General features: G+C 45.3%; 1 protein-coding gene across 1 annotated transcript in view; it reads right to left on the reverse strand.

Annotated features, from left to right (window-relative positions):
- Nucleotides 1-10,801, reverse strand: part of LOC135384289 (uncharacterized) — a 41,712-nt gene extending 30,911 nt beyond the window's left edge. The window contains exon 1 of the mRNA XM_064613497.1: nucleotides 10,579-10,801. Within this exon, the coding sequence (XP_064469567.1) occupies nucleotides 10,579-10,693 (115 nt within the window). The 5' untranslated portion in view covers nucleotides 10,694-10,801. The remainder of the gene's footprint in view (nucleotides 1-10,578) is intronic.
- Between the last annotated feature and the right edge of the window lie 10,738 nt (nucleotides 10,802-21,539).

Here is a 21,539-nt window from a genome sequence, read left to right on the forward strand (position 1 = left end):
ACTGGACCCCATGTAGCCTGGACACCACCTATTACTACTAGTGCCTGCTCGCCTCAGCGAGCATGCAAGGGCATTTTAATTTTTCCATCTTTTCAGTACACCATCCAGTGGTTTGACATAGATACGGAATGGAGGGTGATATCTTTGGAGCTTCAGCTTTACGGTAAATGATTTCGAATTGTAAATGTTCACGCGCCGGTACGTCGTAGTGAACGATCGAACTTTTTCATTCGAGTGGACATGTCGCGACGTGTGGAAAGGAGTCGAGGACAGGCAGCAGGAAGAATAGCCAGTTTACTGGGCAAGAGCGCGACCTGAATGAACGCGGGTGGAAGAATGATGATGCGTGCCCGATGAGCTTGGCTGGTCACGAAGAGCGTGGCCTAGCATCGTCGTCAGCTACAGGTACCCCCCCCCCCCCCCTGGACCGTAAACCGGCGAGGAATGAGACGGACAGAAGGTGGGCCGGATGCCCAATGCACCGAATGTGGCGGATGGATCGGTGCAGACGGACAGGGGGACGAGGCGCGAGAAAGTTCGGGCACCGGAGTGATGGCAGGCAAAAAGGCAGGCTTCACACGGTCCACCGAGACCACTTCGAGCCGATGAGGAAGCCTAACGGTGATGGTCTTCGCTTGACGAGAGTGGACGGGAAAAGGGCCGTCGTACGGGGGTTGGAGCGGTTTACGAACCGCGTCGTGCCGCCGAAACACATGTGCTGCGGAATGAAGAGCCGGATGAATGAAGACGGGACGGAAGACGATGTTGTGAAGATGATGAGGAGCTAAGGAAGATGATGAGCAACGCGTCCCGCGCGCCTGCCCCTTGGCGCAGAATAAACTAGTCACTCACCCGTGAACACGTATCTGCTTCCTTCGCGCTAACATAATTGGTGGAGGTGCGAGAGCTTTTCATGGAAACGATACATGACAGTACTACTTGACTACTACTTGGAATGACGCCTACATCCCTGCAGCTCCTGTACGTCACTGCCCGTATCCCTGCACCTCTTTTCCCTGAGGTGGTTGAATTCCTTCCTGTTCGCACGGTCAGCGTTTTATGTTTGTATTATTGTATTTGTCCTTTGCATAATGTGGCGTCACACCCTCATGGCAGTGGATACAACTATGTTATGATTTTGTGCACGTTTTGTTCTTATTGAACGTTTGTTTCTTTTTTGTGTGTGAAGCATGCATGTCTGCTCAGTATACAGCTTCATGTTAGCTGTACTTCAGAAAACCGCATCAGCTGAGATTGCGTATAATATCTTCATGCATTAAGCATCTCTGTCTTTTTCCAGCTCCTTGCCTTTGGAATGGAAGCACAGCAAGCGTGTGCCCACGCCCATACATGGGAGGAGGGAGCTGGAGCCATGGTTTCGTTGCTGTTGACCTTGGCACCCGCTTTGAAGAACTTAGATGCATATGTAATCCTCACCTCATCACCCTTCTGCTCTAGATGTTAAGATAATTCTTGGGTACACCAGAACCATGTGAGTACCTGCTTCTCCCCAGTGGTACGCCTTCTGCTGTGGTTATTGATGAAGTTGTCTGCTGGTCAGAATGCAGTGGTTCTGTGTTGACAGGAATGGCACTACACAATCTCAATTTACTGTGTAAATTACAGGTGTGTCACTTCAGAATATTTAGTGGCCATTGTAATTTGTCCATCGCATTAGGTGCCGTGGTCAGTGCTATGTTCTGCCTCCTGCCAACACTACTAAGAGAGAAGACAGATGGAGTCATCAAGAAGTTGGTAAGCAGAGTTCTTTGTGCTGTAGGCCCATTTTGTTGAGAAGGGGTGGGTGGGTCTCCAAGATATGTAAAATATTTATACACCTATCTGAGCCATTGTGCAACCTCTGTCATAATGAACATGAAGGCGCATACTGAGTTTATGCGCAAACATGCATACATTAGGTTAATATAGAGGGTTTTTACTGAATACAGATATTTATTTGCAGCTAAAGCTACAGATAAAATTATTTATTCTAGGTAGACTCTATCACTGCCTCTAGGTTACTGGCATTGGACCCTACAACTGGAGCTGTACGATATCGGAGTTAGCCAATTAGCTAAATGTTTGAATTATTCATTTTAGGAGTAGATAATGTTGAGCTAGAGTTGGAGCACCCAACTGGGCTCATTGCCTCCACTGATAAGCGCCCAACAGACCCAACAAAAACTATGCACAGTATCGCAACTCAAAAAAAAAAAGTAAAAATTACGCTTTAGCCACGCCTGCTTGATTTTTGCGAACAAGCGTGCGTGTAATGTTGGGCTCCAGGAGGAAGTGTCCCCACCTTCATTTGTTGTGCGTTCTTTGTGATAAGACTTGTTTTGGATTCTTTGTGATAAGGCGGTTGTCCCCAGCATCGAGGTCAATGCGGGGGAAAGAAAGGTAAAACAAGAGGGGGTCACTTACTCCTCTCCCAGCATCTTCCATGCGCTTTTCTTTGCGACAGTGGAGCAGCCGGGGATAAAGTAGAAATTTTACAAATTTTTGGGCTATTTCTGTTGCGATACTGTTGTACAAATAAAAACAGTGAGATTCACTTGGAAATTCTCAATGTTCAATTGAAAAAATAAGTTTCCCACAATTAAAAATTGTTCAAAGCCTTCCTGAATGGTGGCAGAAGTTTTCAGAAGGTAATTTCCGAAATTAGCACAATCATCCGGCGAGTACATCGCTACGGCAGGCTGCAGTCCAGTGATGTGATTGCTCCGCCAATTGCGCTATACAGCCAATCCTGCTACATTGCTGCAAAATATCAGGAATCCGCGCAAACATCGACTTGCGCTGTTAAAAGCGAAGGGAGGCCTTCAGCTGGGGCCCTCTGTTTGTTTAGCGCGTGCCTAGTCACCAGGTAGCGCTACTTTAGGTAGCGCAAGTCATCCCGGGACCGAAGGCGCTTGTCCTATTTGTACTGTTTCGCTTCTGTTTTGCAGACGTGAGTCCGGTATCCTGGCGTTAGGAAACCCTTTCCTGGCACGTGTTGTTTAAAGCGTGAAACTGCGTATGAGTTTGTCTCCTACCTGTTGGGGCCAGGCAATAGTAAAGCGATAGATATTAGATCACAATCACCCTTTCTTTCATTGTTGAAGTCGTTGCTGTTTCATTGCTGCGTTTCTGCTACTTATCGCAAATGTCACATGGCGCCTCTAACGCGATACGGAAAGATTTGTGGGAACGCTCGTAATAGGCTATCAATTAATTGGTGTTGTGGTACGAGAAGCTTGAAATAAATATTGGTCATGTTCAGCCTATGTGATTCTAGCACTACGTGAAAGCACAGCGCACAAATTGAGTGCGAAGAAAACTAAAAAAGATGGCATAGTGTGAAGTAGAGCCCTGCACGGGCCGACTTTTCCGGGCCCGACCCGGCCCCGGCGCATCGAAAAATGGCCCGACCCGGGCCCGGACCTTCATATTTTTATGCGGGCCGACCCGGCCCGGTGACCCAGTGACTAGAGCCTGGCCCGGCCCGGAATCTAAGCAAATAGAGCCCGGCCTGGCCCGGCCCGGTGACCCGGCGAGTAGATCCCGGCATAGTATTTCCAGCCGCTACGTACGCGTTTCTGGCGATTATCAAACAAATTTATCAGTAAATTTATAAGGAGAGAAGACAAACATACGTGTGATGGCGGTTTAACACCATAACCGCACCAGACCAAATTAAATCCAGAACGTACGCGGGCATGGGCGTTATCGTTACACTGTCAAGATTTTGCGGAGGTAGAGGATGCTGTCGACAAACTCCTTCTCCCAGTCCATACCCCTCTCACCAAGCTTTGCCAAGTGATTGTGAAATACGTGAGGAGTGACGAGCAATGTAAAGTGGCTTTCAGAATGTTCTAGAGGGTCGAATCATATGCCTAATGCAATATCCCTTGCTTGTCTTTGCAAAATATGCACAGGAATGACGCAAGCGCATGATGATATGAACTAATGCATCTCCATTGTGTGGAATTGGCTGCGTGGCCCGGCCGGGCCTGACTCTCGGAAACATATTTGTCGGCACGGGCCCGGCCCGGCCCGCGGTGGTGGCGTATTTTAACGGCCCGGGCCCGGCCCGGCCCGCGGTGCTAGCGTATTCTGTCGGCCCGGGCTCGGCCCGGCCCAGAGCACACAACCAATAACAAGCCCGGCTCGGCCCGCAGGCCGGGTCGGGGGCCCGGTCCCGTGCAGGACTCTAGTGTGAAGCGCACACATAGTACCTTTTCATCAGTGAGCTAGCTTTGGCATTTTCTTCGACTATTTCGTTTATATTTGGCATTGTGACTGCAACATATCGGCAGAAAATGACGAATGGGAAATTATTTGCAGTTTTCTATATTCTTTTGTTTACTGTACTTCACCTGGAATTTTCGAATTTTGACACCGCTCTGTCGCTATTACGAACACTGGTCTAATTTTTGTCATTACAGGTAACCTACTTCAACTGTATTCCAGTACATGACAGTCGCTACAAGGAGATGGGCTTCGGGTTCGATGACCACGTGTCCGTCTCTTTTTTGAAAGTGTATTAAAATATATAGTGTGCGCGTGATGATGTAGCATATCTGCTCAAAAGCACCGTTTTTTTGCTTGAAAAGGGTTTTGATTGCTGCTGCAGTAGGTTCTCTAAAATGACTTGAGTCAATCGCATCACTGCAGTGGTGATGAGAAACATCCTCATTTCACCTTATTTCATTCAAATAACAACAGCAAATACCAACTCAATTTAAACCCCTGAATTTTCGTATGCATTTTCCGCGGAAGAGATAGAACTTATGAAATTATATTACTGATAATGTGGTATTGTTTTGCTGGCACTCTTCATAATTTCAGTCTTAAAATACTTGTAGAAGCCGGGAGACGGCCCATGTGCATCCTACCATCATCCATCACACAGCAGATGACCTGCAAATTTCTGCATCATTATCTGTTTTAACCGAAGGGTTCATGGTCGGGCATCCTGCATGGAGGACACATCGGCATTGCCGGTCGCTACCTTCTTTACCGTTAACGTTGTGTACAGTCCTGGAGCTTAACTAATTAAGTGTTACATTAACGTGGAATCATTGTTTCGAGCTTATACAGATTGAAGCTTTGCACATATCTCATAATGTACATCGATTAAGTACTACTAGTTGTCATAAGTAGTTGCTGTGCTTCATTAATTTCCATGTAATGCTCCATCGTAGAGGGGGTCGCCTCGGAAAGCCTGCCCCTATTCAGTATTTTGCGTGCTACAGCTGTGTGACTTAAAAACAATTAAAAACCCCCAGTGCTGGGTAGGACAAGGACAGAGGATAAAAGGACAAGGACCGGCACTGGGGGTTTTTAATTGTTTTTAATTCAATATGAACCAACCAGCGCAAACGCTTACTCTACTAAGCTGTGTGACAAACGCCTCTGAGGTTGCAAGGACACAGCACCTATTCTTGTTATCGGGGGAAACTGGGAATTAATTTGGAATAGCAGCAAAACGTTACTCGAATGTATGAAACAGCATACAGAAAGATTTTGAAGCCAGCGCGTAAGTGTTACTCGCACACTTCTTATACAGTAACAATGGCAGCATCAACGGAGAGTATGCAAGTGTTAGTTGAATTCTGGCCGGCGGCATCACGAGCCAGCACATCAGCGAGACGTTCGTGCTGTTGCCAGAAACCTTTTTCATTCCATTTTGCGCATTTTTTAGGCAGCTTTTCATATCGAACCACATTCCAATTGTTCTCCCCGGTAATGATAATTCGTTCTCTCTGAGTTCGGAAATCCACAGGTACCATTTTCGTATATGCAATACAGGAAATATCAGACTGGTGGGTTTTTGAAGGCACCACCTTGTAGGTGACATTTTGTCTGACCGCAAATGAAAAAGAAAAAGAATAACAAAAACATTCATCCTGGTCAAAAATTGAATAATTTAGCTGTTCACTCGAACTGGATGAAACTGGTTTCAAGGACAGTCAATAGCCACTACGCTCAGCAAGTGCTGGTTCTTAATCGATGTGGATCATCGGATTTGTGCAGGGCTGTGAACAATGTCAAAGTTGATCAGGTGGTTCAATTTAAAGAACAAAGCGTGTGTAACCTAGTCACTGCAGCCTATTGCTGCTATCTTGTCTCGAAGGGGTGCTCGTTGTCAAAGCAATAAAAATGTCTTATCTGAAGTCTGTAGTCTGGAACCATTCAGTAGCTTGTCAAAAATGCAGAATACCGTTTGCAACAAATTATGTCTTTCTGCTGTATGTTCGAACTGCCAGTACACCTTGATGTAACTGACCAAACGGAATTTATATTTGTACGTTCCGGTCAAGAACTGGTGCAGTTAGCGAGTACCGCAGGGAAACAGAATTTATTGCAAGGGTGCTTCGTTTTGGTGCATTGTTTGTGTTGGGGTGGAAGGTCCCCCCCACTCGCGAGGGCATCAAGTGACTGCCCCCATGGGGTCACTTGATGCCGATTGAAGTCAAAACAGATTCATGCCAGTGGGAGTCAAATGACTCCTCTTTTGACATCAAATGACCCCCCTGCCTTGATGGAGTCGTAGTGACTCCAAGAGGGGAGTTATATATGTGGCAAGGTTTGACTCCCCCAAGGGCAGTCAGCCTGACTCACTTATTTTTTAGAGTGTATGTGAGCCTGAAAACTAGATTCCCTTAAAGCTCTTTGTAATTTCGTGGTAATATTCACACCTTTTTCGTTAACATTTGCGTAAAATGTGGGCTCTCGTATGTATTTTGTGATTAGTTGTCGAAACTTTGCATAATTTACGTGTTTCGTAACTTTTCACTGGGTATTACCATTTGAAAGAGGAACTTATAATTTTAGTAGAAAATTATACGTAATATATTCCTCTATCACTTCAGTATTTAACCCAGCTTCTGGATTTGTTATAATATGATCAAGTAGCGTGGCGGTATCATGTATCGTGCGGTACCCGTGTTGGTTTTGTTATTAGCAGAGTTCGAGGTAACTCGTTACACGTACCTCGTTACTGTAACTAAGTTCCTTTTTTTGGTAACTTGTAACTTAATTCGATATTTTGCGCCGTGGTATCTTTCAGAGGAACTCGTTTCTTTTTCAGGTAACTTTGCCAAAGTACCTTAAGCTAAGTTCCAAGTTACTTTTAATTCGCTTTTCACTCACGTCCACATATTTTCTTGCTTTTTCTCCGGTTCTTTCATTGCATTTTATGCAATAAAATATGATATTCAATCAATGACAATATTCTATTCAGGAAGTGAGAACCGCTGCCATTGAAATGAAGCTGAACCATTGTGCGCCCACGGGGACAACAACAACAACAAATGATGACGGGGAGATTGGGTGTTTCACCACAGGGAGTAAGATGGAAAGCGTTCGAATTGTTGGACATAAACGAAAACGGTCTAACCGTGTTGCACTCCTCTGCAGGCAACTCAAGGTCAAACTCAACTGCTCACACGCGCTGCACCTGTGTAGTGTTATTTTGTGTCCGAAGTAACTTGAAAGTAACTCGTTCTTTTTTTAAGTAACTCCGTAACTGCGAGTTACATTTCAGGCTGAAGAACTTCGTTATTAACCCGGTACACTTTTCAGACGATAACTTAACTCGTAACGAGTTCTTTTTGACGCGTAACTTCTTGATCTACGGTTATTAAGTTTCTAAACGAGTATGAACCCAAGAGGCATTTGTATGCAAGTGAGGTTTCCTCATTTAACCAGTCAATATTTAAAATCGCCGCAGATATAGGTATGGCATTTTAAGGAGCTCAGTTTAAACAACGTTTCTTGAATTTGTGCTAGAAAAAGGTTATTAGACAAAGTAGGAGATTTCTATATAACTTCAATGATTATGCAACTGTTCAATTCTATGAATAGTGATTCACAACGACCTTCAATATTGAACTTCAGGTCATCACGCACGCAGAAGTGATTGTTTGTGTTCACATGAATTCCTGCTTCCCCTCCACGTGTCTGTCGACAAACGCCAACATATCCGGAACCTGGTAACCGATAATATTCATTTTCATAAATCCATGTTTCGGATAGACATGATACATCGCAAGGATAAGAACTCAGGAAACATGATAACAGATCAAAATTTTCCCTTAGACTATACAAATGTTTACATGTAGCATCCTAATAGTTTGTCTGTCATATGACCTTACATAGTAGTTTCCTACATGATAGGCTTTTAGCTTATCAGAGCGACGTCAGCTTCAGTTTTAATCAGGGCGTCGAACCACAAAAATTACGGGTTCTGTTCGGGTTCGGGATCGCGTTGCTTTGATTTCGTTCCGGTTCAGTTCCAGGCCGGCCACGCCAAAAATCGAACCGGTTCACAAACCGGTTCGCAGCCCCGAACTGGTTCAACGCTTCCATTCTATTTGTTTCATAAAAGGCTTTTATCAGGAAATGCGTGGCTAATGCATTACTGCTGTTGTCTGCATTGACGTTTTTAGCGGTCAGGTACTCCCTTTAGCGAGTGAAAGGAGAAATAGATGAACACTTATTGTAAACAGAGTCCACGCTGATGAAGAGGTGTAGTCCTGCTACTTTCTGTTCCGAAAATCTCTTTTTTTCACACGCACAGTGCAGCAAAGTACACTTAAAGGAAGCCTAATAAGATGGACAGCATTTTACTTCGACGACGGTACTTGAAGGCACATTGCATTCGCAGTGTGAATCGATCTGAAACAGTACTGAAGAATGTCGAAAATAAGTTTGCCAGCCTTGCTCTGTCCCAGCTCACAGCAGTTCACTAGTGTTTCATAACACAAAGGCAGTGTGTCACGACACAATTGCACTACCAACAAACAGAACTGCATCTACTTTTCAAACCACGACAAATCAAACAGGCACCGTTCTGCGTACGCTCCTTCTCCTCTTCTCATGTTTCTGACTTGTTTAATTTTTACTGCTCACATGTAAAGGGAAACGTTGGGCGCTTACTTAATCCCATATTCCCATATTCGTCCTATAGAGCTATATAACTGGCTTAGTCCATTACTGTTTCACTCGTCCGCGTGGCGCCTCGTCTCTGAAGAGTAGACGCCGCAGAGCATGCATGGGGCGCTAGCCGCGGCGCTCACAAGAACTGCGCTTCAGCGTGTTAAAAAGACGTTGAAAGTATACTTACAATACGTTCTCGTTTGACTGTTACGTGAAAATTTCCGAAATCCATGTTATGGACGCGTGATGATGATACAAATCTGTCTTAGTTCGGGAATTGAGATGAACGCTTATGCTGACTTCCTTTATGTCCGAACTGTTTTGTTGCGAACCGGTTACCGCTATTATTTTTTACGGTTCCGCTCCGGTTCGGGTTCAACAGTGTCATGAAAATTTCGGTTCGGGCTCGGGTTCGGTTCCGGCAAAAATAACGGTTCGGGCACGGTTTTCGGTTCGGGTTCGGTTCGACACCCTGGTTTTAATGGCGAGAATTCTTGAGTTATCTGCCTTTCTCGCATGAATCATTGCACGCCTGACCCATACATACTTCCAATTGCACTGACGTTTCTTTTCAATCGTTTGTCCTAGCATTTTTTTGTAATATGGACACAGGTGATCATTAATAAATACAGGAGTAGACGAGTTAAACACAAACGCTGCGACTGTAGGAAGTTTCTTTTTTGCCGCCATCCAAATGTTTTCCTTTTTTTTTTTGTAGACACACTAATCTGCAAACAATATTTGGCCTGTCGGGATCTTGCGTTGGCGCACGATGCACAGCATCGATATCCTGAGATGTCAATGGTACCCCCAGGAAAGCGGCCTTGTAAGATCGTTGAGTGATTAGGTAATATGAACCAACTGGCCCAAGTTAAGTTGTTGTTATTATAACTAGTATAAACTCCATAGTTCGAACTAGAAGTTCACTGCTACAGAAGACATTTGGAACAACATAGCACAGTTATATATTTTCATATTCTGGTGCACGTGCTTCTCTACCTGTGTATAGTGTCTAAGGCAGTCATAATGTATACAGTTTTATGACATGCTCTTGCATTTCTGTCTGTGAATGCTGTGTCACATACAATATGTGGAAAACACTAGGGACTTTGGTGTGAAACGGTAGAGAACAAACACCATGAAACACCAGTTATCCTGGTGTTTGACACCAGAGCGCACAGGAAGTGTTCCAAATCACAGGCATCAGAAAACACTGTAGGCAGATTCTTATGCTTTTCGTTTTTGTTTTTCGATAGGATGGCCGCGGACCCACGGTGTAGTCTTTTCGTTTGGTACTGTTATGAGCTTCGGACATTTTGACTTTGCAAAATTCAGAACAGTACGTGTGACACACAATTGAATGAGAACAGACTATTACGTGACCTTTATTTATAACATGAAAGGATGACGAAATATGTACAAAACGTCGAAATGCGCCACTCCATTTCATTATGCATGGGCTTGTAAATTAGTTACAGTCTTGCGCGGTCCATAGCGATGCTTCAATACTCCAGTGCTACAGCAGTAACATAAAAGCGCTGAAGGCACTTCCTCGCTGCTTCATTACCGTATATTTCACGCCGCTGGTCTCTCCTACTCGTATTTCAAGTCATTCGAAATTTGCACAGGATAATTGTCAAAAGATATGCTTACTGAACTTGGTGCCACAAACAGCAAAATCGGGTCTTCCGCGTTGGTTGGGCAATTCTCCATGGATACTAACGAATAAGAGGATGCAGAAACAGGCCCCAGGTGTGTTCAGCCGCATTTCCACGCAATGAACTATGCCTCGTTCTATTTCTTTATCGTAATGCAGGTCTGTGCTATACAGCGGTTACCAGTTGAGGCCTTTACACAGCTGCCAATAGACAACCGTGCAGCGGAGCACGCATGCCACCACAAGGAAGGAAGTAGGGGGCGGTATTTTATCAGGTAGCGAAGGTCAGCGACAAAGGCGCGCTAGCTCCGCGCATGAAAATTTATAGTTCAACATTGCGCTCGGGCTAAATGCTGGAACATGTGTGATATTTAGTATTATTTATTTTGTTATGAATTCTAAAAAAAATAAGCTATATGAAAATAAGATCGTGTTATGCCCTCGAAGAAGGGACGTTCGCTTTCTGAAGTAAAAGTTGGACAAAAGTGGTGCACGCATTGTCGTCGGGGACAGCGCTACACTTGATGCCATGTCCGACTTGGAAAACTGCTTCTCCCTGGAGCAATGGTCACGACGCCTCGAACTCCTTACTGATTTCATGATACAGCTTCCGCCCCTGATCCGAAACACGCACAAGCGAGAGATGCTGTAGTGTAGCCGACGACAGAAGCCGGAACAGTGGCCCAAAGACATTCGTTAGCACATGGTGTAACCATAACCTGGGGAAGGAAACACGGGAGCGGCCCCTGGCATAGTTTTCTTGGAGAGCCGACGTAGCTACCGCCCGCTCGCCGGCGCGTACTATTGCGGTATGCCCTGTTCGTCACGTAATCGCAATGACATACACAACATGGTGGCCTCCATGGATGAAAAGGTATCTGGGTGAATCTGGTATCGTCCCGTAGTTCGATATAGAAGTCAAATTATGGCATATCATCGCTTGGCAGATTGTCATTGACATGCGATAGCCTTTAATAGCCCATCACGGCAATCTCCGACGATGGACAATAGAAGTCTGTGAAGATTGAAGTAGCTGGCGTACTTGGCCACCACTAGCTTGTCTATGCTGCCGACGAAGACACAATCTATAACGCTTTCTGTAAGCGTTATGGTCATTTATCGTTAAGCAACGGGGTAGAGTATCGCCACTGGCTATAAAACACCCCATCCATCACTCAAATAAAGCTGTTGTTATCGTCACTGGCTATACCAAGCTTTCCTTCGTGAAGTCCGCGAACCAGTTGTTCTGGGGCTTGCCTTTAGAAGACCCCAGCGTAGTGTATTCCAGCACGATGAGCGATTGGGGCATCGACGTCCACTTCTACATGCAAAGAAGGGATGACTTCCCCAATCATACTGGCGGCTGCCGTGGTACAGACACAATCTCAATGAAGGCTACTGAAGGGAGCTCGTGTGTTTTCTCCGGTGGGTAGTTCACTACCACCCAATTTCCAGAGCAGGAAAGGACTGCACACCCCTCCCTTTCTGTACCGCCACTACCACATTGCCCCCTTTCCCCCTTCTCTCTAATCCCTCGCATGGGTGCACCCAGCCGCCACCTACGAGCTGGATGACTGAACCGCACTCACCCCCCCCCCCCTTCTCTACGACCAATACGTCACTTTGTCTGCACAGCTAGGGTGTGTTTTACATCGTCTACTTTTGAGCGCGACTATCTTGGTTGGTGAGATAGTTCTGTCATTTCTTGACTAGGTGACGGCACCGACACTTCGCCTGTCTTCTCCGGGGCTCTCCGATCTCTGCCGGTTTCCGAGAGTGCGAGGATATTGCACTCGGCTACTACCCGGACAGTCGCTCAGTCGATCACATGTGCATTGGGCCTCTGCACGCTAAGGGCCTAAACGTTGTCGTTCTACGTGGCCCGCTGCACCGTTTCGGAAATCTCGTGTAGTAGTTGGTTTTTTGGCGATGAAACTCCACATCCCATCATCTTATAAATAAAGTTATTTTTTGGTTGTCTACCGCGCAGCCTCCTTGCATTGTACATGGAGTTGGTGCTCTTCGTGGTTTTCGTGAGATCGTCTCGTGTGCTAATGTGAAATGGGGGGGGGGGGGGAGAGATGTTGAGTAAACATGCGGTGTGCCTTCCAAGGCTGGCGGCACGTCGCTGGAGCGAAAGGGCAGTGGGCGGGAGAAGTGTGTGTGTGTGGGGGGGGGGGTGTTTACGTCGCGAGACAACTGAGATCATGAGCGACGCCACAGCTGCTGGTCTGTGGATTGCTTTTGCCCACGTGAGGGTTAGTTAACGTGCGGTGAAGGCTCATCACGCGGCACCCTGTATTAAACGTTCCTCGCGGAAGACGGCGTGTCCAGGCAACTTGTACCCTGCCACCAAGTTGCTGGCGCCCTAGGCTGGGTTCGAACCAGAGATCTCAGAATCAGAAGGCGAATACGCTACCGACTGAGAAGTGGAGGACCGTTAACTTATTTGCTGGTGAGCAGTATGTGTTCTTATAGCCGCCTTTGAGGGTCGACGACATTGCAAGAATTCAGAAGAGCTTGTTTTGACGAGCCTCCGACGACGGAGGCTGACACGGGGATAGACGATCTCCTGGAGTTTATTTATTTATTTAGCCTACCTTCGAGCGGCCTTAGGCCATACAAAGGAGGTGGGGCACTCAGAACACACACACACGGAACAAAGAAGAAAACACACTGATACTAACACTACATACAGTCAAAATGAAACAAATAAATAAAGCACACTTCTATTGAGAAATAAATATTGATACCAGTACTACATAGAGTCAAGATGACACATATAATAGAACACTAATAGAACACACATCTACTGCGTAGTAAATGTTGAGAACTATATATGGTTATGCTGGTGTGTTGAGGGCAAAATATGATGTAATGATGTAATAGCGGTGAGAAACTGGCCGTGATCAGTGATGGTCGCAATGTTGGATGGCAGCTTGTTCAATTCCAGTGCTGATCGCGGGAAAGAATGAATTAGAAAAAGATGTTGTACGGGGACGAGGTATATGGACCTTATGCATGTGATCGACACGACGTGAAAGAAAATGTGCAGGAGTAATGTACGGTTCACGAAGAGTAGGCGAATGATAAAACTTGTGGAACAATGATAGCCGATGGATTTTCCGCCGCATCGCCAAGTCAGGAAGCTCTGCGCGACGTTTCAAGGACGTGACGCTCGTACTTGATGAATAATCGCTGAAAATCAAGCGGGCTGCTTTGTTTTGAAGACTCTCGGTACCGGTCGAGAGGTAATGTTGATGGGGGTCCCATACAGCGCAGGTGTACTCGAGCTTCGGGCGGTGTATTGGAAGGATTTCGTACGCAACTCGACATTTTTACTACTGTTCCACATTTCCAAATTTACATTTCAGACGAATCGCGAAATAGGTTCACAACACTAATTCGCACGAACGCTTCTGCTGTACTTCTGCTCTTTCGTGGGTCGCCGTGCATTTTTCTTATCCGCGTTATTTAGTCTTTTATTTTGTTGTACACGTCATTGCCCTCGTTGAGTTCTACATATTTCGTGTAAATATTTCTTGTGCTGCCGTGTCTGTACTGTGCGTGTACGTTCTGTTGGACAAGCGATGTGTTTGAGCAAACCGAAGAACGACGTGGTGCGAGAGAGGGTCTGGAATGTTTTTCTGTACCTCCCCTACTTCCAGTCTCGACTGAGGAAAACAGAGTGTGAGCTGGATGCTGTGCGCGCGCGATAGATAAGCGACGAAAGCGGAAACCAGCACGGCAACAGGTGAAAATTCTGACAGCAACAGCCCTGCGATTGTGCACAAGGGAGAAGCAACTGCGCAGCTATCGACGGCCAGCGTCTTGGTCGGAAACCACACTGCCCAACCTCGCTGACGAGTTCTTTAAACCGAAACGGGACTATCGCGTCACCTGTGCAACGTTCAGCTACATGATGGGCGTTTGCCAAAGCACAGCTAGGCGAGACACGGACATGAGGCAGGCTGTGCCTTTGCAAAAGAGTGCCAGGTGCCCTTTATCGCCTATTAGCATCTGCAGAACAGCCTTTTTGGTGTCAGCAGGCATTTTGTGAATTATGTTTACTGGGAGCTTTTACTTAGTGATTGGACAAACTACAATCCCAGTTTGTGAAGCTCACAACACAAGCAGAGCCACCTACGTCGGTTTGACGGAGTAACAGGACTCTCTCAAAATGCTGGACGGATGCCACATTGAGATGTGCTCTCAAAGAACCAAAGCTCAGACTATTACAACTAACAAGGGCTGGTACATAGAGGCAATGCAAGGGTTCATCGTGGGTCTAGTCATCCTATGTGACCAAGCGTTTCCTTTGCAGCCGTATATGATGAAGCTATACTCTGACGGCAGTTTAATGCTTGACTGTCAGATGCAAGACACGTGGTTGAAAATGCCTTTGGGAGAGTGAAAGCACAACTCTGCATCCTTCTAAAGGGGATTGAGTGCGACATCAATAACTGTGACATGATAATCATGATAATTAGAGGTTGCATTCTACATAACATGTGCAAAGGCATGAATGACAGTGCAGGACTGAATGCAGGACTACCGCCCATCATGTCAGGGAAATGCCACAACATTCGACACCAGTTTCCACTGAAGGTAGGGCATGTGAGCAGGATGCCATCGCATTGCACATTTATGGAGCAACACCTTCATGAAGTCGACATCTAGCGCGTCACCCCCACACCAAAAAGGGCCTCGAAAAGGCCAACACAATTGTCTCCACCAAAGGACATCTCCCCATTAAACAAACCCTGCTTAAACGCAAAGCATTTGCTTGTGAAGTAGATTACTAAAATGCCCAAAAACCAATTAGATTGATTAGCATAGCAAAACGGTGCAGTATTGCAAATTTTTGCTGTAGCAAATAATAATGATTTTAAATTAGATGTGCTGAAAGCGCCCGTCATGCTTCAATAACATCGACGATTCCCCTCCCTCGTCAGGAAAAGTCACCCTAGCTCTACTAGTTGGGAGATTGTGTATGTGTACTTGTTAAAGTTGCAACCAAGGGCAACTGTGTGTCCTGTTGTATGAGGTTCGGTCATGTCCGTTGCACTTAGCTGCAACTTTAGCAAGCAAAAACTGTCCATCATAAGAGACAGATGTCCACATTATCAAACACACACACACACAAAAAATGAAGAAAGCAACACCAATGACATTTTACAGTCTATGTTCATTTGAACTCTTATTTCATTTACTGGACACATCCATCAGGTGGACCCTGTTTGTTTTTTGTTTGTTTGTTTTGCATGGTTTTTCTTCTTTGCCTCTTCGTCATCTTGAGGTTGGTTTTTCTACTGTTTTCTATTCACGAGTTCTGCAGTAGCTGAACCGAACACCTCCATATTTTTTAAAATCAAAATCAATCAAACAACGTCTTACAACACTATGACAACATATTTATTGCGGGCAAGTACATTTCTCTAAAGTGGATAATTTTAGTGTCATGTTTCCTTATAAGTAGATTTTATAACTACGGTAATATGCTTATGTTTTCTTGTGTTTTTTTTCACGCAATGACCCTTTTTCAGCTTAAGTAACAAAAACTGAGAATCACTGACATAATACATTACACATATACATTTAATGAGGCTTTGCAAGGACAATGCACTGTTATAAAGCTTAAAAACAAACTACGTATGCAAGATTTCTCTGTTATGGAAAAAAGAAAATTATTGTGGTGACGATGATTGAAAAATAAGTCTACATCGAATGAAACATTTCTTTGAAGAAGGAAACATTTCCTTGAGCTTGAGGAACACACAATATGAACTGAAGGAAATGTAAGCTCTTTCCACAGTACACCATCACGCTTGCACCATTTTAATTTGCTTATCGAAGCATTTCTTGTTGCATTCTATTAACTCCTTCCTGCAGCCTCAGTACTTTTCTTTGAAACCTTCGTTCCTCTTTTCAGCTTTTGTAGCTCCCATTTCCAGCTCTAGGACCTGCATCATCACAGTCTGGTTTTTGGGCTACTTTCTCTGTGAGGTCTGTGCAGGTTCCGAACTTGTCTCTTGTTGCTCAGTTGTTTGTTCTTCAGGCTGGGATGCTGCAACAATGGTTTCCATCTGGCTGTTCGTGTACAATTGGAACCTTGAAGATACGGAAGAATGTGTGAAGCATGCAGTGAGACGACATATTACTGAGGAAGATGCCTCGATGTTTCCTCTGCAGTTTTTTTTATTTGTTTTGTCACTCCTTCGAAGTTTATCGGGACTACTTCCAACATAGCATGCTTATGGTGCATCACATACACAGGGGATAAATAGTATGCATAACAAATGACATACAATACACACAAGCTACCGTTATTGTCTTTTCTTGTTGCACATAAATCTCCTGACTATGGATCCCCACCCGCTAGTTGCCTTGCTATGCTTAGTAGTAATATGCATATGATTACATGCAGCATTGCCAGCACTGGCACTGATTTCCAGCTTAGTAAATGCTCATCCATATTTATCATTTTAGTGGCTTCAAAATTGTTGCGCTTCTATTTTTTACCACTTAATAATTTCTTTACAAACTATTACATGTTTTAAGCACATGCTTGGTTCACAAGAGTTCAGAACAAGCAGTGATATACTAACTGCAACACATATTCCAGCGAAGAGGACGTACACACCCCATTTCCATATCCCCTCATCATCCTGAAGCAGATCAGTCAGATGCAGAGTTCCACACATCATATCAGCACACAGATTCAGATTGCAGCTGTGGTTATGCTCACCAATCATGACATCACTGTTTCTGAAGTAGTCGTTTTGTAGCAGTGCGAAACCGTGCAGTGTGGCTGTAGTTTTCATAGGTGAAGCTGGAAATTCAAGTATGACATGTCATCAGTTGTACCAAATAGTATGAAACATCGAAAAGGACACCAAACAGCATGTACATTATACGCGCTCGCAGGAATGCGACGAAAACGCCACTGATCGCACGGAGTCATCTACCAGCATGTTGTGGTAGCTGGATAAAATAGGCGTAAGTAGCTATGACATACACAACAAAGCAAGCAGAAACAAGAAATGAACTAACTAAGTTTCCTACCTGGTATTCCGTCGTCAGGTTTTCTATTTTAACCTGCACTTGCTTCCCGACGAAAACCGCAGTAGCTGTCTCGACGCCATCGTAATCGGCGGCGTTTCTTTTCTGGCCTCTTTGGTCTTCGAAACGGCTACACTGTCCTCCCAGGGGTTTATCAAGTGCATCGTTACGGCATCTGACCAAACGAAGTGTTTTTTTACTGCACGGTAGCTCACTTATTGCTTCCGACGACACTACTGTAGCGGAAGTGGAGTCCGCCATCTTGCTTTTCAGTTGACCCGACCGTGGTTGAGGAGCTCAGTCGAAACTCAACCGTGGTTGTGCAGTCAACCACGGTTGGCGCTGCAATGTAACACTCTCAACCACGGTTGACCACGGTTCAACCGTGGTTGAGAGCGCTAGTGTAACTAGGGTATAAGACAGGAAAGCCGTGCGCCTCAGATGAGAGGGGGTATGAGGCATGTGATGTCGGATGTAACCAAGGCTACGACTAGCATGGGAAAGGATATTAGTAATATGGGTGTTCCAGGACAAGTCAGCGGTGAAGTGGACCCCTGAATATTTATACGATACGACGCGTTCAATTTCACAGACTGTGTAATTGACGGAGGACGATATTCGCCTTCTAGTAAATCAAATCAGTTTGTATTTTGACGGGTTCAGAAGCATACTCCATGTGCCACACCATTCACCAATCATGTTGAAATCACTCTGCAAGATCCGGTTGTCGTCGTCAGAAAGATGGCTACGATAAATGACGCAGTCGTCCGCAACAAGATGTACTTTCGATGAGATGCTACGAGGTGGATCATTGATATAGATTAGGAAAAATAGTGAACCCAAGACCGTGCGCTGTGGCACGCCAGAAGTAACAGGAATGAAGGAGGAAGATGTGTTATTCACAAAAACCTGCTGATGGCGGTCTGTTAGAAAGCTATTAATCCACCTGATGACGAAGGGGTCAAAATTAAGCGACGAGAGCTTGGCAAGAAGATGAGCATGAGATATCTCATCAAAAGCCTTTGAAAAATCTAGAAATATAGCATCAGTTTCAACGTTATTGTCTAATGAAGAAGCGACATCATGTGTGAACGAGACAAGTTGTGTTTCGGAAGACAATCCTTTTCGAAACCCGTGTTGATTTGGAAAGAAAAAGTTATTCTCCAGAAAGCGCGCAATGTGAGCATAGACACCGTGTTCGAGTAGTTTGGAGGGAATACGCGTCAGGGATATTGGCGTATCATCAGCCGAACGATGTCTATAAAAATGGGGATTACGCTACCCAACTTCCAGTCCCGAGGGACGATTCCAGTGTCCAGGGACTGTTGGAAAATGTGGCATAGAAAGCGGGATGGTATTTCCTTGGTCTGTATCAAGACCTTGGCGTTGATAGATTCGGAACCTGTTGACCTGTCCAGCCTAAGCGACTGAATTAAATTTTCAATTCCAGGTGCACTAATTGATAGCATGGGCATTTGCTGGTCGATTTGCACTGGGCCTGGTGGTACCTGGGACCCATCATTGGCAGAGAACACGGACGAGAAAAACGTATTGAAAGCGCTGGCACATTCTTCTTCAGGTATATCACCGCCCCTATCATTGACCAAGTTAACTCTTGCAGTTGATCTAGGGTTAATAATTCTCCAGAATCTCTTGGGATTAGACGCCATGATTTTAGGAAGATCAGTGTTGTAGAACTTGCGCAGGGACGAAGCGTTTCAATTGTGAGTTGGAGGCACCATGTAGGTTCGTTATCCTTACAAACAAAAACATTTACCGGGTTCTAGTCAGAGACACTTTAAGTTGAACACGCCTATATAGCTCTTCTCGAAGTGCCCATCTTGCGCCAACAGCAACGTTGACGTCAATAAAACAAGTGGAACATGATGGCTGAAAGCAACAACTGCATGAAGTTACCGTATCCAGAGCCAGCCCTGGGTAGAAAACAGGCCACTGTGGGAAACATCCTGCTGTGCTCAGTGATCCTCTTTTTGGGCGTGAATCTTATAAAGGCACTTCGCATGTTTGACATCATGAAAGTGTCTACCCTGACGAAGCCGCAGTGTTTTGGGACGCAAAAGCAGCATCTCTTGTTTCCTGTGAAACTCCCCCATTCATCACCTCACAATAAAGTTGTTGTTGTTCTTGTCTCAGTTCCTGCTGTGAATGATACGAGTACATTAATGTGGCAACTTTGGACAATATAAATTTGATGCTCGGAACTGTTTCTATTTCCGATACGTAGTTAAGACTTAAGCACACTGAGATGCAAAACTCTTGAGGGCGACTTATGTGTCTTCTGTTGAGATATCTTCATATATCCTGCACAGGGCTTGTCATTCTAATTTCTAGTTCGCCCACCATATTTGTTCTCAAGTCCTTCTATGCTCTTCTAAACACGGTGGAATGATGAGGACAGTGCACTGAAGAAGAACAGTTCACTTTCCCTCACATTTCCTTACCTGTTCGCTGGATTCTGTACAAGTTTACATTTACGGACAATGAGGTCCAGGTTTCAGGTACAAATTGTTTCATAAAGCACTTGTTATTGCAGACATTTTTCACATGGGTTAGTTGCTGTTTCATTTGCCTCTCATTTGTGCTGCTATTGTGTTTCAAGGATGGATTCTGTTGACCGTCCCCTGTACTTGTGACGTCCACCTTGGATCTACTGGCTAGGCTGAAAGATGGAAGGCAATTGCAACTGGAAAGCAATCTTAGGCAATTTGAGGCTTTGTATGTATTTGTCCCTTGTATGTTGTTCCAGCCTCAGAACATCAGTTGTCTCATGTGGCTAGGCTGCTTGATACATTAACAACTTTTCTCCTTCCCTCGTTCCGTTTCCACTCACCGCGCATGCGCGCCGCGCCGTGGCTACAGATAGACCACGCTGCGAGACACAAAAACTTTATTTTGAGATGGAGAGTGGGGAGGTTCATTGCCAGAGGCGATACTCTACCCCATTGCTGGTGGGGATGTGGGGAATAAAATAATGAGCCCCTCCACAATAACGATCGAAGTCCGATGGTGTCCAGAAATGTCAAAAGAGCTTTGAGCGCAGGTCGTTGCTGGGCTGTATTGGGCCAGGGACCAAGCAATTTCGATAGGGAGAAGGGGCGAGAGTCCAGCTGACTAAGAGACTCGGAGAGTGCGGTTCGGGAGGGTTGGTAGTGGGGGCAATGAAGAACAATGTGCTCCAGATCCACAAGAGCACGACATTCTTGAACCTGCGCGCTCACAAGAGCGCTGCGATTCTTGCTAGCGAGGACTCTAATGCTAATGCATTAAAACATGATGCTCCGTAATGCACTGCAACAATGTGCTAAAGCAGAGCGTGGCTACTGCCACCTGCTGCACGGCAATACAAATAGTCGTCCGGCTCCTCATGATTGCAAAATCCGGGGAGGCTCCTGTTGTTTTTCAAGTGGGCGATGAAACTTCCCGTTCATCGTCTCGGAATAAAGTTGTTTGAAGTGGGCGTCTGTCAAGCACTGAATCGAGAAGTTGCTCGTAACTGACGAACGGCGTGATCGTCATTTGCCAAGTTTCGTACAAAATAGTCGTGCTGAGGGTCTTTGCGACCCGTTTCGTCTCTGTCTCTAGTACAGCGTCGTAGCAACCTATTTGTAGAATAGAGATGATTAGATGATTGTAGATAGAGATGATAGAAGAGAAATGAGAGATCTATTACTGCGTCACTGGTGTCCTCAAGGAAATTTCTTGATAGCGAGTACAGATAACTTTCGTTCTCTTCTGACATGTTGACATCCCGACGCCCTGCAGAGCTTGAAGTGTCCCGAATATCGAGGCTGCGCCCTGATTGGTTCTCAGATAAATACGTTTTCTCGTTTTTCCAAAGAGGGAATACCACAACATCCGGCATCTGCTCTTGTCA

Source organism: Ornithodoros turicata, chromosome 2 (genome assembly GCF_037126465.1).
Source record: "Ornithodoros turicata isolate Travis chromosome 2, ASM3712646v1, whole genome shotgun sequence".
Lineage (NCBI taxonomy): Eukaryota > Metazoa > Arthropoda > Arachnida > Ixodida > Argasidae > Ornithodoros > Ornithodoros turicata.